Genomic DNA, 23887 nt, shown 5'->3' with positions numbered 1-23887 from the left:
ACCAAAAATTGAGCAGTCTTCTTTAAAAGCAATATTTGCGAACCTTGGCAGTACTCTGACAGCATACAAGTACAGGGTTGGGAATTTCAATTTTGAATTATTCTGTAATTTGAGTTTTCTGAAAATCACTGAAAATAATCACAAAAAAAATTGTCGTATCTAGAACAATAAAAAAAATTGGGAGACCTTAGAGACCCCTGAGATTACTCTGACAGCCTCTATACATGTTAAGAATTTCAAATTTAGAAAAAAGAGTTTTAATTTAAATTTTCCGGGATTTTTTTTTTAAAAATCACCAAAAACGTCATATCTGGAAAACTACAGATTTAAGAAGTGAAATTTGGAGGCAAGATTCGCAACTCCTGAGAAAACTCTGGCACAGCCTCAATATAGAGATGAGACTTTCAAATTCTGTGAAATTTCTTTTATCTTAAGTTCTCTGAAAATTTTTGAAAAAATCCAAAAAAAGTCAAATCTCGAAAAGTTCAAGGATTTGAGCAGTCATATTCAGAGAAAAGACTCGCAGCCACCGACAGTACCCTCACAGTTTCCAACAACAGGATTGAGATCTTCAAACTTTTGGAATTTTTAAAAACCTACGTTTTTTGAAATTTTTCGAAAAAGTCACAAAAAAACGTCATATCTCGAAAACTAAAGAGTTGAGAAAAGAGATTTGGAGGCAAGATTCGCAACCCCTGAGAGTACCCTGACAGCACCCAATTAAAAGGTAAGAAATTCAAAAACTGAGAAAATTTTCTAAATTAAATTTTCTAGAAATATATGAAAAATCTCGAAAATTACCGTATCTCGTAAATTAAAAGGATTGGTTATCCATATATGGAGCCAAAATCACAAAAGCTGGGAGAATCCTGACAGCATCCCATTATTGAGTTGCTAATCTAATTCCAAACTTGAAAAAAATAAACACTGAATTTAAATTCGAAAATTCAAAAGAATCTTAACCATAGCAATACACGATTTAGCTTAAACATGCAAAAATAATACGTTGAAAATAAAAATTTGAAACTAAAATTTATGGACTTTCACATGCACACACACATACATACACACACACACACACACACACACGAAAAACTATACCTATCTTCCAAAAACGCAAAAAGAGGCGAAAAGCCGATAGAAGAAAAGCTAGGGAGGATTCGATTCAAAAACCAGGATGTTTAGAGTGCGCTATCCTCGCATCAGCGCCCTTGGCAATATACTAACACTAACGAAAAAGCAGCTATATAAGCTAATTAATCACAAATGCGATGCAGCAAAAGTGGCACTAAATACAAAAAAGACAGAATTTAGCATGAAAAACTTTGGAACATAACAAACTGAGGGCATCCATCCACACTAATTTTGCATGCAATAAATTTGAAAGCATAAAGCCAAATTATTTATAAAATACGCATTTCAAAAAAATTGCGAGCTATATTGAGATCGATAACGTTTTTCGTGGCCTTTATATTTTTGCTGTTTTATAAGGGAGTTTGCCTCCCTTTTCACAAAGGAAATGAAGTGAACTTAAGAAGAAATCAAACGTCAAACAGCTAAAATCAAAATTGAGCGTGATCAAATTTCAAGCCTTTTTGCTAAAAAAAAACAAACACGAAGACCTAAGTAAAAGTAATTACTACATTCATTTCTCTTAATAATCATAAGATAATAATCATAAAAATAATAAAAAAAACAACAAAAAGGCAAAGCAAATTCGCACCACTTGCGATACAACACCACATTACAGTGCAAATTAACCAAAAAATTCTCGATCTATATGGCGACAATTTACTGAATGCAAAAACAAGAACAATGCTGGGATATACAACTGCCACCATTTGATTACACGTTGCTTTCAAAAACAAGAAATAATCAGGTTTCTCCCAGTGAAACTTTTATACATAGCCAACAGACAGTTGGAAAAGAAACTATGAACACAACTAAACAGACAAAAAAAACGACTTGCTTTTTGACAAAATCTCAACTTTTGAAATTCAAATAAAAATGATGCTCTTAAAAATCTTTGAATTTCTAGAACAATTTATGATTGTCACCTTTTCAAAAAATTCACCTTATTTGAGAAAACTGGATTAATATGTAAATTTTTTCACTTTTACTTCACGTTTTTGGAGACATACACATACACACTTTTGCTGTTCGATAGAGGAGTTTGCCTTCCTTTAAACAAAAGAAAAGAACTGAACAACTTACAAACAAATCAAAAGTCAAATCACTAAAAGTACATTTGAGCCTGAACAAACTTAAAGACTTTTCCTGAAAAAAAAATCGAAACAAAAAATTATCGCGACCTATATAAGAGTTTGCTCTATGTTCACCGACTCTTAAATACGCATAAAAAGAGCCTCGTTTTAAGTTTCGAAAAACATTTGACGATGGTATTATTCTATTTAATTCGGATGCAAATTCTAATACAAAACAGAGTTAAAGTGTTTTGACGTTTTTTTACACAAATAGAGAAGCTAAATAAATAGAATTTATTTCAACAAATTGGACATATTAAACAATTTACGCATTTAAAAATTTTCATCTCCACTGTAAGCACAACACTACTGTAATCAATCATCTCATCATTCTAATTATCTCCCCCATTTTGAGTAACACTGTCAGTTTTAGGGACTTCATTGCAATTATCATTTAAAGGACCTGAAGACTTAACATCTTTGAGGTATTCACTGGACATTTCTGATGACTTTTCGTCGAAAACTTCCACTTTTGAGACTTGACGGCTCGGATCTTCGGTCTCATTCGTCGGGTACACGGCAGCTGTCACTCCGTTCGCTGAGCCTTTCCCTGCCGATTGCGGTAAAAGTGGAGCTGCTAGCGTCTTTGTTGCATTCGACATTGCACTAAAGTCTCGGGAACTAGAAGCCGACATACTTCTGGGATCGTGAGGAGCTTTTGCCGACGATGGGGAATCCTGGACACCTCGGAGCTTGCGGTAGAACTTGTCGTATTTTCTCCAGAGGAGAATCTCTTTAGTCTTATAGTAACGTCGCTCATCTTCATCAACTAGCACGAGATTCAGGAAATATCTAAAACAAAACCAGAACATCCCCTTCGAAACCTAAATGCTTTGTTTAATTAAATTAAAACAACTTTTGAAGTTCGATCACAAATATTTTCCAATGAAACCAAAATGCTTAACTCAATTTTTTTTTGCCGTGAAATCAAAACGCTTCGCTCAAATGAACGCTTCAAATATGCAAAGTTCAAATTCTGAAGCCCTTCCATAGTCGCACAAACCACTTGTATCTATAAGTTTCAGAAGAACGAAAATATAAGGTTTGAAATTCGTGGAAATGAGTCCGAACAATACCTGACTGAGAACTTCTTTGCGATGTCTCTCATTGTCGGTTGTAGATCGTAGCCGGCCAGGAATATTCGGATGGGGACTGTCTCGCCCTTATTGGGACTGCCGTCCATCACTTCATACTTGAACAACACCTCTGTCCTCTCCACCACTCCCGTGTTGTATGACCCAGAGGCATTCATGGCCCCTGTCGTCTCCTTCCGCAGCAGCTCAATTTCCATACATTTGATCTTCAGTCGGATCACAAGGAAATACACTTTGCCCACAATCACATCTTTCAAGTGGTACCTAAACGCCTCAATTTCATCGCGAAAAAATCAAGGCTCTTTTTCCTTTTCCCCCACCTCACATAAGCTTCAAATTTATGGTGTAACGGACGTTTTACAAGGTTCAGTATACAGACCCAATTTTTTTGCCATTGCCTAATTAGTTCACCTGCCAATTTTTGAAACGATTTTGTAATTATTTGTTAAGACTCGCTGGGTAGGGGGAGGGGGAGGAAAAAGAGCCAAATCGAGAACTAACACAAAAAGCTTCGACAAAAGTAATACGAGGTAAAAAAAAACTGATCGATTATTCTCGCTATATTTTAATATAATGCTTAGGTGAAAAAATGTGGTTTTAATATAACGCGTAGGTGAAAAGTATTCATTTCTTGTATTTCTTAATCTTCTTCAAAATTGACAATGTGTTCTCTAATTTCAGTCCTGAACTCACCTGGGCTTGTCGTACTCGAACTCGATGTGCAGTGAGTCTTCTATTCCCACTTCTGTCCTGGCATTGGGGTCAGAAACAGACGGCTGGTTGGGGTAGAAGCTCATCGCATGCACAGCTATGCCCATCTCCTTCGTTATATTACCTTCAACAACAGGTAAGCGGTGGTGAAGTGGTTACGTCTCCGCCTCTCAATCGAAAGGTCGGATGTTCGAGGCCCACCATGATCCGTGCTTGTTGCTTGAGGGTGAAGCAACATTACCCAGCCCAGAAAAATAACCAAAAAAAAAATTGCATGTAGTTCTTAAACAGGGGCACAACAGCGGTTCGCCGTGATGAGCTGTACAGCTCTTGTGTTGGTCCTTTCCCCCGTGGATAAATGGTCTTAAAGATACCCATTTTCAACAACAGGGCAATTTATTTGGTAGCAGGCCAACAAGTCGGAGGGCCAACAAACCGAAAATAAAATAAGATGACCATTCAAAACAAGCCGAAAAATAATATTATTATGCAACGTAATAACTGATTGTCATTGTTGTTATGCAATTGTTACGTAATTCTGATGTAATTTTGGCTTCCAGATATGGCGGTTTGTTGAATTTGCGCCGTTCATCTATCAACGCCATAATTAAGATTCAACTGCCATCAAGTTTCGAGCAAGAAAAAACTCTTTGAAAACTAATTCTTTTGAGGCGTTGTGGCGCATCGGCTATGATGGTGCCGCTCGTATTTTGCATCGTGAAAACGGTCCGAGAGCCACGCCGCCTTCCCTAACATTCGACTTCGATGCCAATTGCAAGCAACCACAAAAACTTTCTTGTCACCACGCATTTTGAATTTGAAAGTTCGGGTGCAATACATTTGAATGAAATTAAGTCTAAAAATAGGCTAGATGGGCGAGTGGTTTAAGAGACATAAAATGAATACACCATACGTACTCAATAGTTTGTTGATCGTGACTCGTAGCAGGTACTTGAGCTTCACTGTGGCTCCATAGTATGTCTCGTACGGCTTCTCCACTTCTCTGAACTCGAAGGGGAAACTGTTCGAGTGACTCAGCTCCCCCGGGCGGGCCAACTCCTTCGACAGACTCACAAACTCAGACGATGAGCTCCTAAAACAATCATATTATCTCCATAATAATACAAGGGTAACGGTTGAAGCGCAAGTAGCACAGAAGGTTCTGACCTTAATTGTAGTTGAATTTTTTTGCGAAAAAACCAGAAACTTATGAATAGATCTTGTTCGATATAATTTGGAATTTTTTTTTGAAAGAAGAGGCGGTAAGTTGAGGTGTTAAAACATGCTAATATCTAACAAGGATAAACGTTTGCTGTGAAAATAGCGCAGACCAACTAATACAAGAAAAACTTTTTGCAATTTTTGTTGTCTAGATTTCCTGTGTTTTTTTCTAGAAAGGGTAAATGAAATAGACTAAAAACAGAAGACAAAGCATTAACTAAAAATAAAAAAAAACTTTTAATCAATGTTTTAAAATTTAGCTAAACTTGAAAGGTCATCCTCTCGTCAAATTTCATCGAATTTAGTCTAAAACGAAGAAATTTAGCCCAGTTTTTCTCGACACCGATTTTTTTTTGTTTTAGAAGAGGAATCACGACCTATGGGCCTTTGATATGATACCACACTTGACAACTATTATCTTCGCTTGAGATGCTCAGAAATATCCGGAAAAACTAAAAAAAACTAATCCTACGCCTAGTTCCTTCCCCCACTCTTAGAAAATGGTCGGAAAATAACGTGAAACGGTTAAAATTTAACCTCTTCAGTCGCCTAAAAACATATTGTACACATAGACAAAATACAGCTTCGCGCCACTTACAATAAGGCACAACCATTGCATAGAAAAACGAGACAAAAAAAAAACTAAAAAAAAAAGAAAAACAATTTATGACGATTTTATTAGATGTAGTATTTTTTCAAAATAAGTTTAACTCGAGCAAACCATGCCGAAAAGCAAAACAAGACTGCTCGTTAGTCAGGTTAAAGCCCTGAATGTTCCGACTGCCCCATAATTCATATCGAATAAATTTTTGGGAAAAGAAAATATTGAAAAACTATAAATTTTGGACAATATCGAAGATCAACTGTGATTGAAATTAATACGACCAATTAGCTAGCCTCGTATGAAACTAATACGACCAACTAGCTAGCCTCAATTCAATTTGGAACAATTTTGTTGAGCAGGATAATTTTTCACGCATAAATTAATCGCGTTACGCTTTCAGGATTATGGATAAAATCTTCAAAGTGTACATAAATTAGTCCAGAGCATGGCCAAATTGGCAATTTTCAAACTCCCAAAACTTTGGAATAAATGATAGGAGGTAAAATTACTTTTTAAATTTGATTCCAGGAGTCGATATCTTCCATGGGGCATAAAAATTTTTTTTTCAAAACTTATTTCGATCGCCGAAAAATGACTGAATAAAAAAACACACCAAGCATAAATATTCCTTTTTTCGAAAGTCGGAACAATTAGCTGCGTTACATTAACATTCAGAAAGTTTACCGCGATGTAATTTTTGTCTGAATGCTAATGGAAAAAGAGGAGTGAAAAATTCAACAAAATTTTATGTTGACTCTTGTTGATTAGAACAAAAAATATTGGTAAAAAGGAGGTGAAATCAGGGATAATAATTTACGATTTTATGTCCCCACGAACTGAAGGATGCAGTATTATGTGAAGCCGAATTGGGTCTGTTCCGTTATACGGCCCAAAAATGAAAAATCGCACCTCAAAATTTTCACTGAGAAAAATAACTGACAACATACAGAACACAAACAAATAAAATTCAACCGTTTCAAGTTTTTATTGAGAGTTCGGGGCGTTATGGGACAGGCCAAAATTGAGCAGTTTCCATTAAAATTTATTAAAGAGCAATGTTTTCAGTCATTTTAAAAATTTTCGGCGAAATGAGCTTCGGTATAATAATGATTTCCAGTTTTTGTCTCGGTTGGTTCCATTTTCAACCAATCAGAATTGCGCATATTCATCTCATTTATTCTTCATTTCCAAATTGTCAAAATGATCTATTTTGGGCCGTATAACAGAACATACACGTCGACTTAAAGTAGGTCGAAGCCATTTGCAGTCTGAGCGGATTAAAACTTACTAGTCTCTTGAAAAAATGATTTGAGATAACACCGGAGCTTAGTTATTTAAATTACACAACAGTTATTTGCGATAAAAATTCTCAAAATATATCTATCGAAAATATACTGTGATTTTTTACTGTGTTTACCGGAAAAATCACTATATTTCGATTTGAAAGCGTTTGCTTATCACAAAGGTAATCACCAATAGTGCAATCATCAATCGATGTAGCCCAAAGATCAAACAGAGCCCAATGGAAACAAATGGAAAGTGTAAGAAAACGACTTATTTTGAAAGCACTTTACATGAAAAAAACCTGGATCAACTTAACAACCCCCTAAGTGACCTACATATTAAAAATGAAGGATATCCAGTTGCTGCGTAAATAGCTGACCATACTGATTAAAGAAAAAATTCAACACAGAGGCGAAGCTGAGATTAGCACCACTTGCGATACAAAAGGCCAAAACTATTAGTATTTACTATAGGCCGAAACTATTAGTATTTACTATAGGCCGAAACCTATCAAGCAGGAAAAAATTTTGTCATAAAAAACTATAATTTCTATGAAATTTACAGCATTTTGTGCAATCTAGGAGGAGCATAAAAATTATTTTCCTTGGAACTAAAAAAAAGCCGATAAAATTTAAGCCGAAATCATTTGGGCAGAATAAAGTTTTTAAGCAAAAAAACCCAAAAAAAAAGAAAATACACGAAGTCATGATTAGTAAAATTATAAACAGCAGTAAAAACCAAAAAACCAAAACTACAATGCAACCTGCTTACAGCAAAAGAAACACTTCCACGATGTGGCAAATAAGCCGACAAAACATAACCAGGCCATTAAAAAGCCGAATTTTTTTTGAAACGGAATATTTCTCGTTTGAAAACAAAAACAGGTACTGTCCAATTCGAATCCAGGACCTTTGCAGCCCCAGGAAATTTCGTTACCTCGAGATTATTTTTTAATTTTTGAATTTTTTTCTCGAAAAGGTTATAGTGTTAAATGAAACAAAAATGAAGGGTAATAGCAGCTAAAATACGTTTGAACTGTTTAAATACGTAGAATCGTAGGTAAATTTGATTTGGAGGACATCGTCTACTCAAATTGTATGCTTTAGTCAGAAAACCGCGAAAATATTCAGACCAGCTTTAACGACACAGAAAAAAAAACGTTTTTAGATTTTATCCTTATCACAACCAATAGGGCTCTATTATGTTACCACAGTTGAGCCCATACAAGCTTTTTTTGGGTCAATCAAACTTAAGAAAAACCATACCTAGCTTATAGTTACGTCACAAGTGACATGGTCGGAACCATAAATCCCCTGATTAAGAGTCACGTGCCTTAACCATGTGAATTATGACTTCATGTCTCAATCTACTATCACGCATGTTTATTCTTAGCGTCATTTAGAACGCGTTAACTTGGAAAAAACATAGCACAAAAATGTGCGACTTGCGTTGAAAGAAAGTGGCTGATCGTAGAACACTTCACTACGCTCGCTCGTATAATTAGGGTGCCGGACATCAAGCCGACGGGACTTCAAGCCCAATCGTAAAATTAGGGACTTCAAGCCGAAAATTTTCTCATTCAGTGATGAAATAGGATTAATTTGAAAACCTTTTTAAAGAATTTCCTACTTTTATGATCTTTTTTCAGTAATTATTGGCTTTTTCATAAAATTTAAGCCTCCAAATGATGTTTAGGAAAGTTGAAATACAAAACACGGTTGAAGGCAATTTTCTTGTTTATAGTTTATGCATTTCAAAAACCGTCTGAAATTATTAAGGAATGCCAATCCTAAGTGATTCATTGTCATGAATAACGCTTATTATGGACGACTAAACTTGCCTAAATTTTTGAAAAGCAACGTTTTACATATGAAAAAATTGTAATTTGAGGTGCGTGCAAAGTTTAAATTTCGGCCTGAAGTCCCTTCGGCTTGAAGTCCCGTCGGCTTGTTGTCCTAGACCCGTATAATTAATGGGTCAACTGTTTACTGATCCATTTGCATGCATTTCTCAAGCAGACACGCAACAGCGATTCTCCGTGAAGGACTGAACAGCTCATATTTTAGTACTTTCCCTTGTCGAATATTTTCTAAGCTAATTAACTTAACAAGCATGTTTAATGAGGCTAACCTGTCGTTGAACATGTGTATGATTCCGAGGAACTCGATCTTGATGCCATTGTGTTCGAATGTCTTGTTGTTCTTGAGGGTGAAGTGCACTTTGCCTTTGATGTCCTCCCCGTCGTAGTACAGCGGCAGTCGCTCCCTCCGCCCGCTGCTGTCATCCACCTTCACCTCCGCTGTCTTCCGGCCCTCCCGGGAGGAGTCCGACAACTGAATGTCGATGTCAGGCGGACTGAACAGAAAGTTCATTCATACACTATTCCAGATCTGAAATGATTCAATAACACAAAATAAGATCTGCAAAATAAGCATCAAGACAACAGTGATTCTTCCTAAAAGGCTGTATAGCTCATATGCTGCTGCTTTTCAACTGAATGTGACTCATTCGAGCATATTATGATAAGCCAAGACATTCTAAGCGCCAAAAAATGATAGCATGCAAAAAAAATTCTGATTATCCTCCGAATTATTTGGAAAAACAGAATTTTGCAGAGGTGAAGCCGAGCTTCGCACCACTTGCGATTAAACAAACATTAAAACATACGTCGAAAAAATGGGAAACGTTAAAAAAATTAGTTCTACCAATAATTAAATTTTCGCATGTATCGATAGAATTTCATTCTTGGCTACCAGGCCAGAAACTTGAAATTTAAATTAGCAACGGAACAAAACTTACAAAGAGAAAATAAAGCCGGCAATCTGTTAGCAGAGACAAGTTGGCAGAAAAAAATGATTTCATAAAAAAATCGTTAGTTTTCAGCATCACCTGAGACTAGAATGAACAATACTTGCACTTTCAACTACAAGAGGAAGTTGCTTAAAGCACAAGAAAAATCAGTAATGTGGCAACTAAGGCGACAATATTTGAGCAGACACCGAAAAACAGATTGATTAAAAAAATTTAAAAATTTCAAGTCCACTTCCCTAAACCTACAAAAAACAACACTTGCACATGCATTGAAATTTTCTTAAGGAAATAACAAAATTCTTGATGTTGCAACTAAGCCGACAAAATTTTAGCAGAATAACAGAAGTACAACAATTCAATTTTTACAGAAATGTTTTTTTTTTTCAATTACATATACTAACAAACAAGGTCCGGCCGAGAATCTTACCCCAGACCTTAGGATACAAACGCGACGGCGTTAACTTTAGGCTAAGTGGGAAGGAACCTGGAGGTTGTGAAGGTTCAAGAAAAAAGCAAGTTGAAACGTGTAAAAGAAGTTGTTTACTTGAAAAAGACTTAATCCCGATTTCAAGACACTTGCTCTCGCAATTGTAATAATACCTGATTTTGTCGATCAGGAATCTTTGCCCACTAAACTACACAATATAAGTTCATTATGCCATAAATTATAAGCTAAAACAGTTTAGTCGAAAAAAAATAATTATATAAAAAATAAAATTACTAAAAACCAGACTTGATAAAATGACAAAATTTCAACAAAAGTAAAAAAAAATTTGAAATCAAACTTAATCCAAGCTTAACAAAAAACCCGAAAAAAACAGTACCAAATAAAAATATTTTTCATTTTTTAAAAAACGGAAAAGGAGCATGTCTGAAAAGGAGCATGACTGAAATTTACCATTCCTACACATTTGGTCAATCTGTGCCTTAAGTTATTTACGGGAAAAAGTCTAGTACCCGATTGCAATACCCTTGCTTATCGCAAGGGTGAAAATAAAATTACGAAGCGTGTTACGGTTTAAGGAAACTCAATTTACTAAAAAACATTTTCGGTTGTCTATTCCGAGGCCAATAACCGAAATAAAGTATTCTAACAAGACATTGGGCAAAAAAATTCTTCAAAAAGCGTAGTTCGAAGTTAAAAAAATTCACTTACGTTAATGTGGTAACAATAAATTGTAGTAACCAAATAAACCCTTTCTAGACTGTAGATCAATCAATTCTGATTGGTGTAAACTAATTGTTAGCTTAACAAACCCATTCTTGTCAGCCTGTCACTGCTACGTACAAATTAATGTCTCTGGACTATGACATAATGAAGGATAATGCACTTGAAAGATTTGACATGATATCAATTACCACTAATCAAAGATGTTTTTATAAGTAACAAGAAAATCAATGAACGGCTTTTCACTAGACCCATCTTTAAGCAAAAAATTGAACCTGAGTCCTTTAATTAACTATCATTTTCAAAAACAGAAGAAATCCAAATAGAGCCAACATATAGTTCGAAAAGAGTCAATAAACAGAAAAAAATCAGTGACTTAGTTTTTTGAAAAAAAAAATTCAACTTTCGAATATCGCGAAAAAAATAGATGGCCTAAAACTATTTAAAAATTCTAGAACAACTTATGATTGCCATGTTTTCGATAAAAAATAACCCAATTTGAGAAAACTGGGCCAATAGGTAAAATTTTCATTTTGCTGGCAAATTCGATAATTAAATTCCACTTTCGGAACTAGAAGTCAATCACATTTTTGTGACCTTTACACTTTTGCTGTTCGATAGTGGAATTTGGCTTCCTTTTCACAAAGGAAATGAACTGAACTTAAAAAAATCAAAAGACAAACCGCGAAAAAGTATTTTTGAGCCTGAACAAATTTCAAGACTTCTTCCGACAGGAAAAACGAAAAAAAATCATCGCCACCTAAAAAAGAGTCTGAACTAGTTCATCGACTCTTTAACAAGTTGGTAACTTGTTGAGAGTCTATATGGTAAAAAAAAGTCTATATCTTGATTGATTTGATAACGCTTGCTAGCCTCAAGCGTAAAAACATTTGAAAATATATTAATCGGCACATAAAATAATTGGTACTTTTTCGAAAAGAAACCGTTTTTGTATATAAATTTTTTCGGTGTTAATCGAATCACGATTGAAAGGGCTCAAAAATCAAATTCTTCAAAAAACCATCTGACGTTTTTTGTATAACCAGATGCTGCTTGGAAACAAATAACAAACACCCGCTCACAAAACTCCACGCCACTTCGTGGTCGGAAAGCGAAATCAGAACATTCAAATAACAATCTTTCTTGATGATGACAAAAGATGGTTAACCACAAACTAATTATGTCAAACATAAACCTTAGAAACTATGTAAGACATAAAGAACAAAATCAACCCACTGCCGCTTATTTTCCCGTCTACTACTTTAGTGGTCATTAGTCTGAGAAGCGAACATCACACCAGTGTTTCAAAATCTTTTTGTTCCGACTTTCGATACGAAAGTAACGGAATATTTGTGCTCGGGGTGGGTTTTTTTTTCTTCAGACAAATTTCGACTTTTTAACTAGCCATTTTTGACGGAATTTTTTTACATCATTCGAAAGGCATTGTTGTTCTGAGCTCAAATTTGAAAAGATATTTCACCTGTGATCATTTTTCGTAAAGTTACAGCGGTTTAAAGATTGCCATTTTGGCCAATTTGGGACAATTAACGCGCGATATATTTCGCGCTATTAACGCGTAAGCGGAGAGTAAATCCGTCTTAAAATCGTTCCAAGTTGGTTGAAAGAAGCTTGTTTGGCATAATTGATTTGTTACAAAGAGCGAAATCTATCCTTTTGTACTTTAAATGGCGTGTGGGGGGATGATTTTCATTAAAAATTTCAAATTTTAGAAGAAAAAAAATTTCGTTTTGTTTTATTACATTTAATTTTTTAATGTTATTACTGCTCCATAAAACCTTATGAGTCAGTTGGAACATTCAGGGCTTCGCCCTGATACGAGCAGTCTTGTATTGTTTTGATATCCGTATCTCGACTGAAATGGCTTTTTATACGAAATCACTCTAGTGTTCCCAAGATCGGTATTTGGGGCATCTAAAATATCAGCGACAAACAGCGTTCACCCTAGGCGGTCATATTTCCTCCCTTCTGATTGAAGAAATGCGCTCGGGACAAAAATTAGCACAAATCGACGACAATTTAATCGGATACATTTTAGCTCATAGATTTCATATCAACATTTTAGCATCAACTAAGAATTAGCAAGCAAACTTACCAATTCGTACATTTTGCAATATTGATTAAAACGATAAGCAACCTCTGTTCATTTCAACCATGAAAAATCGAACACAAGTTAAAAGAAAGAAGACTTTATTCTGTAACCTAAAACTGTATTAAATAATCAATCTTTCCATTTCTATACTACAGCTTATAGAAAACAAAGACAGGTCTCTTGTAAGTCGTAGTTGCCGGCGTCTTCGTCTTTTCCTCTTTTTTACCCTTCCACTTCTTTTTTCGCTTCTCAATGTCCCCGATGAGATGGTAGGAAGAAAACTGGCAACTGTCTATTAGAAACTTGGGAAATTTATTCGGAAATAATTCAATGGAATTGAAATTGCGGAACATTGCGTCATTTATTTTTCTACTATCTTTATATGAAGGCCACATTTGCGGTTCCAGAATAAATGCACCGCCTCTTTTCAAGAGTCGATGCACTTTGTTAAAGCACGTTTTAATGCCGGAATCACCGTATGTCAGATGGATCCACTTGCAAACTGAGAGCATCATTACACAATCATACTCGGCCGCCTGTGAATCCAGTAACGTCGGCGGGTAATACTTTGAAGTATCGTAGCTACTCGGAGGTACAAAATTGTGGACCTTAAATGACAAATTGACACTTGAATTTTGCTTGAGAAATTTCTGCGACGCATTGTTGGCCGAGCGAATCAATGAGGAGTCCCTGTCAACTCCTAGGAGTCGTGAGCACCCGAGAGATGATAATGCACGTAGGAGATCGCCAGTTCCGCAGCCAACATCAAGCACTGATCTACTCTCGAATAAACGTCGGAACCTTCTAAAAATCTTCATTCTTTGCTCTATAATGTCAATTGATACTGCAGTGTTAATATTTTTGTAGTTTCCGTACTGGAATCGATCTAAGGTCGGTCTTGACTCGAGGAGGCTGGAGACATTTTGAGCACTTCTTTTTTCTGCGCTCTGCGATTTTCTCCTAAAAAAATTTCCTTATCAAAATTTTTATTCTAATTTCCAAGTTCTCAGGCTTTCAGGGAAAACACGCATCAAAAGACACCAAACAGAAACTAACTTTCATATCTTTATAACCTTGTTTAAGTTTCTCTTATAAATGCTCCCCCTATACTACACCATACATCTCAGAAAACAGCTTTCACTAACAATATTTACATCATTACAAGATGAGTGAAATAAATTACCAACACAACCTTTTGTACTTTTTCGAGGATGAAGATGTGCTGTGCTTTGCTGCCTCTTCATCATCTGTGTTTCGCGACTTCTCAGCTGACTTCGACTTCACCCTTTTGCTGCCATGTGAGAAGGAACTGTTCCTCCTCCTCTTCGGCCGTCCAGACTCGTTCGTCTTGTTTCTCTTCTCGCTCCCTTCCACATCTTTCTTCACTTTTTCCAACCCAAGGGGGTCAGTTAAGGAATACGGCTCAACACAAGGCCACTTCGGCAACAGAGAGTCAAAATCAGTACTTGTCGAGTTCAAACGCTTCCGCGATCCAACTTTTTTCGACATTAATTCATCGCTAACTGAAATCAGGCCAAAGTTGAATACTCTCGAAACTGTTCGTGTGTTTTAAAACCAGAATAAAATGTTCCCACTTTCTTCATTTCAAAACCAATATTCTTTGAATTTTATTACGAGTCACGAGTCATTCCATTAAATGACCCAATCTAAATGAATGAATATGTACAATTATCAAGTCAATTTCTGTCACAACTATATGATTTAAGTAGCACAACTATTAGCACTCTAAAATGTTAAGTCACAATTTGGTTTCGAAGCTTTTCCATAACAAAAACTGTTCCCTTATTCAGCTCAGCGAACGTCGGTCGTTTGAACGGATTTCCAACCAGAAGCAAAGTTTTCAGCTGTTCACACAGTCCCAATTCAGGAGGAACCCTTTTGATGTAATTATTCTGCAGATCGAGAGTGTCAAGTTTGGTCATCGCCTTCAGAGCAACCGGATCCACGTCTGTTATTCGATTATCAGCCAGGGATAGCGACTGCAGACTTTTCAGAGAGTAAATTACAGGAGGCACTTGCGAAAGCTGGTTGCCGCTTACATTCAACTCTATAAGCGAAGTCAGGTTTATCATCGTTTCTGGTAAATCAGTAAGGCGATTGTTGAAGAGCTTCAAACTCTGCAAATTGTAGAAATGTGGAATAACTTCTGGCAAGACTGTGAATAGATTACTGGCTAAGTTTAACTCGACCACTGAATGTTTTAACATTGTAAAGCCTACGGATAAGTTCGAGAACTTGTTCTGCTCTAGGTTGACCCCTTGAACCCGTTTGACCTCTGCGTCAATCAGAATGTTGTCGGGAACTTCAGTCGCTCCTCTTTTTGAGTAGTCCAGGATTTTGCTGTCTGTTATGAATCTTTCTTCAATTGTTGCCTACAAAAGATCGAGTGTAAGAGACTATAACTAACTATCGAACGCAAACAGTTAACTTTCCAGAATATATTTTCATTTGAATTATTTCTGTAACAAGATAAATGTTGAAAACGTTTACCTTGTTTGAGTCAATTTGGTCTAATGGGAGCCTGTTCCTCAGGAACTTAAGAACCGCTCCCGGACCCCCTCTGAGAACGTCCTGGCGAATGGACCTCATCGGATTGCCATCAACCTTCAGATTCTTCAAGTTCTTCAGCAGTCCAAGTCTGTCAGGTAGCGTGCTCAAGTTATTACACGAAACATCCAGACTCGCCAGTTGTTCCAGAGTATCAAAATTTGCGGGCAAACTTTTGATCTGATTATCCGCAACTAACAGTATCTCTAAAGATCCAGACAGAGGCTCAATGTTTTCTTCTGGCATCGATTCGATCTTGTTCGAATTCAGCAACAACTCTCTCAGCTTCTTCGTTGCCGTAAACTTAGGGAAGGTGGTCAACCTATTATTGTTCAAATTCAACCTCAAAAGTTCCGGCAAAGAGCCGAGTTCAGTTGGAACTGCAGATAGCTGATTGTAGGATAAGTCTAGGTCTTGCAAATTTGTGCATAACGACAGCTCTGCAGCAATTTTTACGATTTTGTTTTGCGACAGGTTCAAATCTTGTAACTTTTTCATAAGCGCGAAATTTCTGTCAACTTCTTTCAAATCATTGAACGACAAATCCAGCTGTCCAACATTTGGCGGCATCTCATCATTCAACCCAAAAGACGGCAATTTGTTATTATTGGCGTTCAATTGGACGAGTGCTCTCAAAGACCCAAATGTATCAGGGAGCGGCTTGCATATTTTATTTCTACTTAGATCTACTCTATTCAAATTCTGCAACTGCCCTAATTCATGAGGTAAGAAGGTCAAACAGTTATCATGTATGTCCAATTTCTTCAGAGCCATCAGATTAGAGATTTGCGGAGGCAGTTCTGCAATCTGATTGGACGAGAGATCTACAGTGACGATATCTGTGAACTCCCACCATTTCGTGTTTTCATCTCTGACAATAGATTCGTCCAGGTTGAAAATTTCAGGCGGAACTGAGGTTAGTCCTTTATTTGAGAAGATTAGATTTCCTGTTGTGGCAGCTCGTTTCAAAATAGCTTGAGGTATTGACTTTGCTTCGCCCAATTGACCATCCGAAAACCCGTTCACGTCTGGGCTGAACATTTCAACACTAGCATCTGCATTTCGCTTGCTTTTCACGAAGTTCGGGTTCAGTTTAGAACGATCAAGTCTGCTCATTTTTCATCTGCAAAAGAAAACGTGTATAAGAGCATTAACTCAGAGCTAACAACAAAACTGGTTTGGTGGGTTTCTTTATAGGCCTTGAAAATTTGTTTCCTGTTTAAAAAAAATACTGTTTCACTTAATGGAAATAAGAACCATTCTTATTTTTGTCTGACATGTATGCTAATCACGGCAAAGTAATCCATTTTGTTCAGCCAATTTGATTCGAGTGCGCCTCAGTGTCTATTTAAATGTTCAAAAATAGAAACATTCTACTTTTAATTTGAAGTATAGCTAGCACCGATGTTGATACATCTATTGGCTACATCTAGATGACACTTAGTACCATGTTTTAGCAGCAACCCTCCACTAAGCATGCTCAAGGAGGCAACAATAAAATATATTTACATCGACATCAAAAACAACATTTATACAGTTTGGGCGATATAAATTTGGGACAAAAGCCGTCTATTTTTCAAAAAGCTCAACAATCTATTTTTCGTCCGCTTCGTGCAGTTCTTGGACCAGCTTCATCAAGTCTTCTCGCTTCGAGCGACAATCTTTGAGATTGTACTTGTAATTTTTAAACTCTGTATCAAAACTTCTGTACTTGGCGAAGAAAGATATTATGTAGTCTATGAAAAGAATGACCATAATCCCGCAGTCGAACATGTTTGATTGTTGTCCTACGTCGGAAGGAGTCAATGGCGCCAGCTCACTTCCGCATAAATATTTTCCCAATACTTCGCAGATACCGTTGGCAGTTTGCGTGTTTCTTCCTCCCATTGAATCCAAGTGATAAAAGAGTCCTTCCTCTTTTGGCTTCAGGGCAACGTACACAAGCAGAGACCAATGGGATCCTGTGAATTACAGCTACTTTCAAACAGCATATTATTTTAAGCTAGCAGTAAAACGCCCATTAACAAATCAACCCATTTATGCTGAACAATAATATAAAGCACTGATTACATACAAAAAAAAATATATTTGACGCAGAGACGAAACAGCAGAAAATAAAGCTGAGACAAAACATAGCATGGCAAGCTAGCAGTGAGAAATTGAGACGCTAGAATTGAAAGTGTCGAGAAAGGCTACACCTACCATTTTTTCAAATATTTGTCTCAAATAAATTTACTGAAAGCCAAATTTACATCGAAACAAAACTAACGAAGGGGTAACAACGCCGACAATTTTTGATCAGACACTATTTCAGCCAAAAAAAATCCTTTCATAAAAAACTTGATATCGTTTGAAAAAGATACCTCTTCCAAAAATCACACGCAAAAGAAACTTGTTTCGCTCATCTAACGATGGAAAATGAAGCCTTTAAGCCAATAATGTTATAAGACGAAAAACTGTTAAGCCGATTTAACAACACAGCGTCGAAGTTGCACTTCGCATGCACAAGCAAAAATATGACCGATAACGCTTCTGGGAAAAACTGAACGAGTAAAACTTTGAGTCTACATAGGTGACACACGCCAATTATGAGGCATTAGCAGTACCAGTCATTTTGATTAAAAAATACCAACTAACATGCCTCAATTTATAGAGCGGACGCATTTTAACTGGTATACGAAAAAAAAAATCATTTAAGACATCCGAAACTGCGCAGGTTCGAACTTCTTATTTTGTTGCGGGTCTCCTTCCCTATCTCTGCGCTAGAGATCCATGATACCTTGAAGCTGAAATTCTATTTGTAATATAATAGTGTATTAATATCCTTAGCATTGGCTGTATTTAATAGCTGGTTATTGATATTATGCACATACTGCAGAAAAGAACACTATTAAAATCAACATTAATATTTGCTTCTTAGGTTGGAAAAAAAGAGAGTTCATACTTTCACACAAGCTTTGCTTGTTTAAAAAGCAAAAAAAAAGAAATTATATCGTACCGGAATGGGTAAACATAAAGCCAACATTATAAAAAAAAACATTGTAAAGAACGGGTATTTGAAAAGCAGACATGCTGCAAATATGTATCTTTTAGACACAGAGGTAAAGCTGAGCCTCGCACCACTTCCGTTACATCAATTGAAGGACAACGAGGCAAAACAGAGCCTCCAACACAAGCAATGCAATTCGGAAGAAGAAATTGGGGCGGAGGCCAGTATGATGTAGGAAAGAAATCCTCTTGAAACATATATAAAAACAACATACGTTTGCTTTGGAAGATGATCACTTTTAGGAGGTAAATTCCGAGAAAAACAATCGACAGCGCAAAATTATCATTTAGAAAAAATCATCGTGCGCCACCTAAGACGACAAAACTTGCGAAGATTATCGTTGAACCGATAAGAAAAAATTACCACAAACATTTTGGGCTACAAAGTTTTTCAATTCAAAGATTTACCCCCCTCCTGAAACACAAAAACCTGAACCTCTACTTTGCCCGCCCTTGAACGGAACTAATCTAAGGTGACTAAGTCGATACCACATTTTCCCAAATCCTTTACGACGGATAAACATTTTGAGATAAACCGTTACAAAAAACAGAAAATCAAAAAGTTTTTCACTTCTACGAAAAATCATTTCAACCGGAAAAAAATTGGATGGTTTAAGACCATTTTTCCATGAGGAAAAGGACCAACATACGAGCTTTGCAGCTCATGATGGCGATCCGCTGTTGTGCCCCTGCTTAAGAACTACGTGCAGTTTTTTGGTTATTTTTCTGGGCTGGGTAATGTTGCCTCATCCTCAAGCAACGACCACGGATCATGGTGGGCCTCGAACATCCGACCTTTCGATTGAGAGGCGGAGACGTAACCACTTCACCACCGCTCCCTAAAAAGTAAGCTGAAAAATTAGTCTGATAATTAAACTTCACCTTATAAAAAAAAACAGCTATTGGACACTATCGAAACAATACCCTTGGTCTTAGACATAGACGTTATCTCCTAACTAAATAAGATAAATTGGTACTTCAAACTTGATATACTATTAGGGTATGTGAACATATAGTTTAAGGATTTTGTTAAAATTAGGTAGAAAAAAAACTTAAAATTCCAATTTGCTGCAGGTTGCGCAACCTAAACGTCAAAGGTTTCGACCAAAGTTTCGACCTAAAGAATTAAAAAGCCAAAAAAGATGTTTTTACAAATAATAAAAAAAATTCATGTTTATTACACTGCTTACGAGGGCAAATTATATTTTTCAAAAGTCTCTTTTAATATTCATAGAAAGGTTTGAGTTCTAGATATAGTATTTACCAGTAGTAACTAGCAATCCGTAGTTTAAATTAAATTAAATTAGACACGAAATTAAACATGTCAGCAGAATCATAAATGATCCAAATGATTTAGTTAAGCTAGTTGTTAACCCAAAAATAGTCTTCATTCCGATTTAATAAAACTTGCTAGTCGCAAGCGTAAAACTGGTTCAGTGATTCTTTTGGACAAGTTGTGTAAAAGTCCATCTTACGAATTGATAGCGCAAGCGTAATAAAACCGTGCAAATTATTCGAAGAAGCAGAATTCGAAGAAAAAAAATTATTGAAATCCTTCAAAAAAAACTAAATTCTGCAAAAACTTCCAGTATAATTATCTCCAGGTGCTCTCAATAGTGGATTGACTTTGAACTTATTAAAAATCAAGTTGAAACACGCTTAACTTTTTCACGAGCAAAATCTTGTGAAACCCCGAAGTTCTTCACGTGAAAAAGTCTACTACCCGGTTGCAACACACTTGCTTCTCACGAAGATGATAAACTGGGAGATAAACGGGTCATATTTGCAAAAGGTCAACATTTGTCATGACTAACCACCACTATCAAGTTTGTTCAATTTGAAAGAAATTCTGTTTTGTTTGCCAAGAAAAACATTTTTATTCATAATTCAATTTCTAATCAAAGAAGATAAATTCTGACAAAAAAGTGTCTTTACCAATCAAATCGCATATCAAAATCAAACATAACATGAAGAATAATTTCATTTCGGATTTCTGAACCCGTAGTGTATAAGTCCTGAAAACAAAACGGTCAATTTTTTTTACTGAACTACTTGCCGTTTTCATCTATCTCTGCATCATTTAGAGGGAGTAGAATGAGACATTTTGATGACAATCCGAGGCAGTCAAGTGCAGCAAAATCGGATGGCTCAAAAAATTTGAGCATCTGAACAACACTAGGACCCATTACTAAGACAGAGTCTTCCAAGTTTTTTTTCTTGTCATCATTTTGAAGTCTACATCGAATTATGTATTCAACAAAAAAATTAATGATGTTGTCAGTAAGCCAGTTTCTATGCCTTAACGATTGCACATCTTTCACAGTTACAATAGCATCGTAGTAAGACAAGACGACATCGTCCTCATCTGGTGTCATAGGGCTTATCTGTATCTGTCAACAAAAACCACTAGTTGATCTGATTCCGAGCGCAGATTTCATAGCAAATAATACGAAAGAAATTATCCTACACAAGTGAATTTGATACTCAATAGTAAATGTGGTGAATCTTAATTATAAACTTTGTTAAGAAGTGTGGTCTCATCTCAAGTATTTGAAATCTGCTCGAAAAGTGAAAGCCTTCCAACATGGAAGGCGTATCCCAAATCACAGCTAATTTTCAATTTTGCTATGTTACAGGAAGATACCCTTAGCATTCAATGCCAAGATATGGATTCAGCACAATTGATTGATGAATTCAGCATATTTGGACCTCATCATTTAGACTTGATTCAGGGAGCTAACTCCCATGGATGTATCCTAAATTCTGTTTTATTATTATTATTATTATTATTTAAGTTTATGCAAACGAGTGATCACGCGCGGCAAAAACGAAACTTCTGTAACATTCGCCCGGAAGATACATATCGACGGATAACAAAACTAAGTCTTAAGACGACTGGCTAGCGTCTAAACAGAGCTTTGCATGTTTTTCACCGTCTCTACCAAGCCAGTACTTTTCGGTGGTCTTTCTTACATCAGGCTGACAAAAACGCTACTGTTCTCCGGCTTCGACCAGAACGCTCAAATTAACTGAATTACATGCAAAATTAGTGAGCTCATGGCTGGGTCTTAGTATCCCCAGACCACGAGGTCACTCCTAAAAACAGGGCTACTACTTATCATATTACTATTGTTTTTGTTCAGTAGATAAAAATCATCATCTCCATCGAAGATGGATCAACCCTTCCCCCTCTACTTCTAGCTCCTCATTCTTGTCAAAACGAATTAAGATCTTAATTAAATTCAAGTCAGGACATGACGGATGCTAAAATTCAATATAAGTTCATAAAAGTCCACGTCCCGAGACCCTTCCGGATTCTTGAATCCGGTGAATCAAGCTTCTTAATATCCAGTTCACAATAACTCGGAAGGCTGGGTTTTACCCTTCACCGTTGCTCGCAACGGCCTTGCAACTATTGTAACAGCACAATAGTTGCAACTCGGAACGTCCTCTGCTGTTCGGTAGTTCGTTGTTGTTTTTTAGTCTCGATTTCGTACTGTTCGTAATCGCAGATAAAAGTTGTTCTGTTTCTTTCTGCTATTTTAGCTAAAATGGCCGTCTCTGACGTTTCTCAGAAACATGACGTCATAATTCGAATTTTCAAAAATTAGAATTCCAGAACCTTCTAGCCCTCACCGTTTGGCTAATCGTTCAAATAACGTCCTTATCCGTTCTAAATCGCCAATTCGGAAGGCTTGCTGCTAAAATACCGAATTCTGCAGAGACTGCATTTTGGCCATTCTGGTCGAATGTCACATACTCCCCGGACAGTCCGGTCAATGTCCTCATTGAATCGCGCAATGTTCTAAATGGTTACAGTGTCATCGAACAGAATTTACAAAATGCACGAAATTACTTTTACCTACGTCACATCGACTCACTGCAGAATATAAATGGCATCATACTACATCACTATAGCCTCCAAATTCTTTCATCAATCTGCACATTGAGGATATGACTTAAGATAAAACATATTTTCTGACTTCCAGTGTCAATATCCCGATTGAAACTTTTTCTCCTAGATTTAAAAGGTGTTGGCTTGCAGGACAGTCCTGCCAACCAACAAGCTAAAATTATCCTACTATGCTCCTTCCCTTCGGAAATCTTGCTTGTTTATTGTCCTGAATATTAAAACTAAGAAACTTTGTGGTTAGAAAGAACAATGCAACAACCTCCCTCCTCAAGAAGTTACTCAAGTTTTTCATGTCACCACAAAGTGATCAGTCTTCCTAAGTGATTAAAAACAATCATGCAGGCTGGAATATTTAAATATACTCTTCCCTCAAGCCTTTCTAAATAAATAATAAGTGAGTGTCTCTAAAGCCACTTCAACTAAAACCAAAATGCAAATTTATAAATGCAACAATTTCCAAACTCAACTTAAATGTTTCAGTTTTCAATTACAACTTGGTTGCTTGGTTTCTCACTTGAGTTTTTCACACACATAAAACAATTCTGAGTTTTAACTTTTCTTCATCATCCCTTTGTTCTCTTCTTTTTTCGTCGTTTAGAAGTTCTAAAACTTCTAAATTCTTCTAATTTTCTTTCTTGTTGCCTCTTGTTTTCTCGACCATTCATCAATGCTCCATTTCCTCCTCCTGTGACGCTGACTCTGCACTCTCGGTCTCCGTGTCTTGTAGCACGTCATTGACTATCCTGACGCTGTTGGAAGCCGTCCTCCAACACTTCTGCTCTTCCACCCTCTGTTTACAGCAAGGTAGGGGATCCACGTTTGATTCTCTGTTTCTACAGAAGCTGTTGTGGAGACACAACGCCACGTTTCTTTCCAAATCTTCTTTCAGCATCTCTGCCTTCTCATTTCCACTACGCTCGCTCGTCCTGGAAATTCTTTTCACAGCGGTGGTCACTGCATTCCGATGAGTCACGAAAGCTCGCTTGAAAGCTCCTGCCCCAATGTCCAGCTGATATTCACTGTACACTCTGCCATGCTTCGACATATGCTTTTTCGCATACTCGTACAACCACGCAGTCATGTTAGCTCTG

General features: G+C 36.6%; 3 protein-coding genes across 3 annotated transcripts; all 3 read right to left on the bottom strand.

Moving 5' to 3' along the window:
- Positions 1 to 2389: 2389 nt before the first annotated feature.
- Positions 2390 to 9564, bottom strand: LOC134841333 (vacuolar protein sorting-associated protein 26A-like). Its single transcript, XM_063857248.1, has 5 exons — positions 9309 to 9564; positions 4987 to 5162; positions 4052 to 4193; positions 3341 to 3622; positions 2390 to 3056 (listed from the first exon to the last, which is right to left on the bottom strand). Exons 1-5 carry the CDS (start codon positions 9548 to 9550, stop codon positions 2597 to 2599), a joined length of 1302 nt encoding a protein of 433 aa, XP_063713318.1. The 5' UTR covers positions 9551 to 9564; the 3' UTR covers positions 2390 to 2596.
- A 3789-nt stretch (positions 9565 to 13353) lies between these two features.
- LOC134842213 (uncharacterized) lies at positions 13354 to 14786 on the bottom strand. The gene is made up of 2 exons (XM_063858443.1): positions 14460 to 14786; positions 13354 to 14227 (listed from the first exon to the last, which is right to left on the bottom strand). The coding sequence occupies exons 1-2, from the start codon at positions 14774 to 14776 to the stop codon at positions 13417 to 13419; spliced, it is 1128 nt and encodes a 375-aa protein (XP_063714513.1). The 5' UTR covers positions 14777 to 14786; the 3' UTR covers positions 13354 to 13416.
- Positions 14787 to 14907: 121 nt separating this feature from the next.
- On the bottom strand, positions 14908 to 16954 carry LOC134841277 (leucine-rich repeat-containing protein 40-like). Its single transcript, XM_063857158.1, has 2 exons — positions 15779 to 16954; positions 14908 to 15660 (listed from the first exon to the last, which is right to left on the bottom strand). Exons 1-2 carry the CDS (start codon positions 16949 to 16951, stop codon positions 15022 to 15024), a joined length of 1812 nt encoding a protein of 603 aa, XP_063713228.1. The 5' UTR covers positions 16952 to 16954; the 3' UTR covers positions 14908 to 15021.
- Between the last annotated feature and the right edge of the window lie 6933 nt (positions 16955 to 23887).

The sequence above is a fragment of the Symsagittifera roscoffensis genome, chromosome 3, assembly GCF_963678635.1.
Source record: "Symsagittifera roscoffensis chromosome 3, txSymRosc1.1, whole genome shotgun sequence".
NCBI lineage: Eukaryota > Metazoa > Xenacoelomorpha > Acoela > Convolutidae > Symsagittifera > Symsagittifera roscoffensis.
The sequence above is the reverse complement of the archived record's forward strand: the minus strand, read 5'-3'. Positions and strand labels throughout refer to the sequence as shown.

Coding starts and splice junctions, on each gene's coding strand:
- LOC134841333 (XM_063857248.1), bottom strand. CDS start 9,550: ATGAACTTTCTGTTCAGTCCGCCTGACATCGACATTCAGTTGTCGGAC. Junction 3,623..4,051: donor TTCGAGTACGACAAGCCCAG/GTGAGTTCAGGA, acceptor TGAGGCGTTTAG/GTACCACTTGAAAGATGTGA. Junction 3,057..3,340: donor GCAAAGAAGTTCTCAGTCAG/GTATTGTTCGGA, acceptor GTTTTGTTTTAG/ATATTTCCTGAATCTCGTGC.
- LOC134842213 (XM_063858443.1), bottom strand. CDS start 14,776: ATGTCGAAAAAAGTTGGATCGCGGAAGCGTTTGAACTCGACAAGTACT. Junction 14,228..14,459: donor TCCTCGAAAAAGTACAAAAG/GTTGTGTTGGTA, acceptor AAATTTTTTTAG/GAGAAAATCGCAGAGCGCAG.
- LOC134841277 (XM_063857158.1), bottom strand. CDS start 16,951: ATGAGCAGACTTGATCGTTCTAAACTGAACCCGAACTTCGTGAAAAGC. Junction 15,661..15,778: donor ACCAAATTGACTCAAACAAG/GTAAACGTTTTC, acceptor GATCTTTTGTAG/GCAACAATTGAAGAAAGATT.